This window comes from Gastrolobium bilobum, unplaced genomic scaffold, assembly GCF_033153095.1.
Source record: "Gastrolobium bilobum isolate Gb01-03AN ecotype WA unplaced genomic scaffold, APGP_CSIRO_Gbil_v1 utg4158, whole genome shotgun sequence".
Lineage (NCBI taxonomy): Eukaryota > Viridiplantae > Streptophyta > Magnoliopsida > Fabales > Fabaceae > Gastrolobium > Gastrolobium bilobum.
Genome location: NW_026896504.1, coordinates 225,134 through 228,412, shown reverse-complemented (window position 1 = coordinate 228,412; position 3,279 = coordinate 225,134). Strand labels below are relative to the sequence as shown.

The 3,279-nt window shown below is 36.6% G+C and overlaps 1 protein-coding gene across 1 annotated transcript; it reads left to right on the top strand.

Annotated features, from left to right (window-relative positions):
* Window positions 1–544: 544 nt before the first annotated feature.
* On the top strand, window positions 545–1,809 carry LOC133300087 (uncharacterized; the record flags this gene model as incomplete). Its single annotated transcript, XM_061499584.1, has 3 exons — window positions 545–908; window positions 1,438–1,503; window positions 1,695–1,809. Coding segments are annotated over 3 exons (545 nt in total), but the record flags the coding sequence as incomplete, so codon positions are not given.
* Window positions 1,810–3,279: the final 1,470 nt, after the last annotated feature.

The following is a 3,279-nucleotide window of genomic DNA, read 5'->3' as shown; positions in this document are numbered from 1 at the left end:
ATATTTATTATTATTATTTTTTTTAAATGGGTTTGTTGGTCGCAATGTTCACATCTGGAATTAAACTATAATAGATTTATTAGCCGTCACAGTGGCCAAATTTATAAAGGTTAATTTGATTTCAAATAGGTTGGTCATATAAATATATTTTATTTATGCAAATAATAATCGGCCCACAAGAAGGTTATTGTTTGGCCAAATAGCATATGTTGTGTGATCATGTGTGTGTTTATTGCTTATCCGGATAGTGATCGGCCCACAGAAAGGTTATTATTTGACCAAGTAACAAACAGTCGGTCCACAAGAAGGCTATGATTTGACAGGACTTATTGTCAATGTTTGATTACTACATTAAGAGTACCACTTACAAGTTGATATTTTTGTCCACAGACTAAATATTAATGTTATGCTAGGTATCTTATAATAAACTCATTTTACTTCGGATTATTTGTCTATATCATGTATGTAATTTATTTATGATGTGTTTGAATATATATGATATGACATGTTATTAGTATGTTATCTTATTTTGTTCTCTTTATAGTTTCTGCTACCGCTGCCAATTATGTTGCTCAAATGAATATGCTTCCAATGCTTAATGGGGCAAATTTCAAGCTGTGGAAAGAGAATGTGGAAATTGTTCTCGGCTGCATGGATCTCGACAATGCGCTAAGGACTGAGAAATCCACTTCTACTCAGAAAAATCCAAACACGGATAAAATTGAGAAGTGGGAACGCTCAAATCGCATGTGTCTGATGATCATGAAACGTTCCGTTCCGGAGGCATTTAGGGGCTCGATTATTGAGACTACTGATGCCAAGTTGTTTCTGAAGGAACTCGAGCAATACTTTGCTCGAAATGAAAAGGCTGAAATTGGTCAAACCTTGTCCAAACTCATAAACATGAGGTATAAAGGAAAGGGAAACATAAGGGAGTACATTATGGAAATGTCTAATCTTGCTGGAAAACTAAAGGCATTAAAGTTAGAGCTGCCCTCTGAGTTGCTCATGTACTTAGGTATTATCTCTCTTCCTGCATAATACGGTCAATTTGTGGTAAGTTATAACACTCAAAAGGAAAAATGGACTCTTAATGAGCTCATTTCTCACTGCGTGCAAGAAGAAGAGAGGTTACAGCGAGAGAAGACTGATAGTGCTCACTTGGCATCAACCTCTCAAGACAAGAAAAGAAAAAGAGCTAAGGAAAATGCGGATGCTTTGCCAAAGAAGCAAAAGAAGCAGGACCAGGAATTCACTTGCTTCTTTTGTAAGAAATCTGGACACATGAAGAAAGAGTGTTCGAAATACAAGGCATGGCGAGAAAAGAAGGGTATGACTCTCACTTTAGTTTGTTCTGAAATTAATTTAGCTACTATACCTATTGATACTTGGTAGGTAGATTCAAGTGCTACTACTCACATTAGTATGTCTATGCAGGGTTGCCTGTGGAGTCGACCGCCAAGTGATGTTGAGAGATACATCTTTGTGGGCGATGGCAAGAAGGTTGCATTTCAAACTATTGGGAATTTTAAATTATTGTTAAAAACTGGTGTTTATTTGTATTTGATTGAGACATTTGTTGCACCGTCATTTAGACGGAATTTAATTTCTATTTCTAGTTTGGACAAATGTTAAATTTCATTTGGAAATGTTAAATTTTGTCTTTTGCTTAATTCAAATATTGTTGGTACTAGTTCTTTGATTGATAATCTTTACATGTTTGATACTGTTTCTACTGATAATGAAATATTGCACTCGAGTGCAAATGGTACAAAGCGAAAGTTAAAAGAGAATTCTGCCATTCTGTAGCATAAGCGTTTAGGTCATATCTCTAAACAGAGAATTCAGAGGCTTATGACTGATGAAATTCTTGAACCCCTTGATCTGGATGATTTTGAGGTGTGCATTGAATGCATAAATGGGAAACAGACAAACATAAGGAAAATAGGTTCCAACAGAGCTTCAGACGTCTTAGAATTGATTCATACGGATATTTGTGAACCATTTCCTATAGCCTCTTGGAATGGTCAACAATACTTTATCACATTCATAGACGACTATTCAAGATTTGGATACCTATATTTGATTAGAGAGAAGTCACAATCATTGGATGTGTTCAAAGAATTTAAAGCTGAAGTTGAACTTCAGTTAGGCAAGAAAATTAAGGCCATTAGATCTGATCGTGGTGGTGAATACTATGGTAGATCTGATGGATCAGGTGAACAACGTCTAGGGCCCTTTGCGATCTTCCTAAAGGAGTGTGGAATCGTCCCGCAATACACAATGCTAGGTAAACCTAGCATGAATGGTGTTGTAGAAAGGCGAAATCGGACTCTTAAAGAGATAGTGAGGAGTATGCTTAGTCATTCTTCATTGCCAGAATCACTTTGGGGAGAAGCACTAAAGACTGTAGTTTATATCCTTAATAGGGTTCCCAGCAAAGCAGTGACAAAAACCCCTTATGAGCTATGGAATGGAAAGAAACCTAGCATAAGGCATTTACACATTTGGGGTTGTCCAACAGAAGTAAGGCCTTATAGGTCAAATGAAAGAAAGTTGGACTCAAGAACAATCAGTTGTTATTTTGTTGGATATGTTGAACGCTCTCAGGGCTTTAAGTTTTATAATCCCACTACAAGATCCTTTTTTGATACGGGAAATGCCAGATTCCTTGAGGATGTTGAGTTTGGGGGGGAAGATAAAATAAGGAATGTTGTCTTTGATGAGGAAGATAATTATATTTCTCTTCCTAATATTGTCATCATTCAAGATGCAATTACGGAACAAGCAATTAATGATCAGGTCCCTGTTCATGACATTGTTATGGAACAGGCTTTGGTCCCTGACATTGCTTTGGGTCAAGACAATAATGAACCACCCCCTATGCCACCTATAGAACAAACTCAACAAACTCAAGAAGTGCCATTAAGGAGATCCACTAGAGAAAGAAGAAATGCAATTCCGGATGATTATATTGTGTTTCTTCAAGAGCATGAAAATATTTTAAGCTTGAAGGAAGATGATCCAATCAACTTCCAACAAGTCTTAGAAAGCTCTAATGCTCATAAATGGATTGATGCCATGAAAGATGAGATGCAATCTATGAAAGACAACGACATTTGGGATCTTATTGAGTTGCCTAAAGGTGCGAAACCCATTGGTTGTAAATAGATATTTAAAACCAAAAGGGATTCAAATGGCAACATCGAAAGATATAAGGCACGTCTAGTTGCTAGAGGTTTCACTCAGAAAGAAGGCATAGACTATAAAGAGACTTTC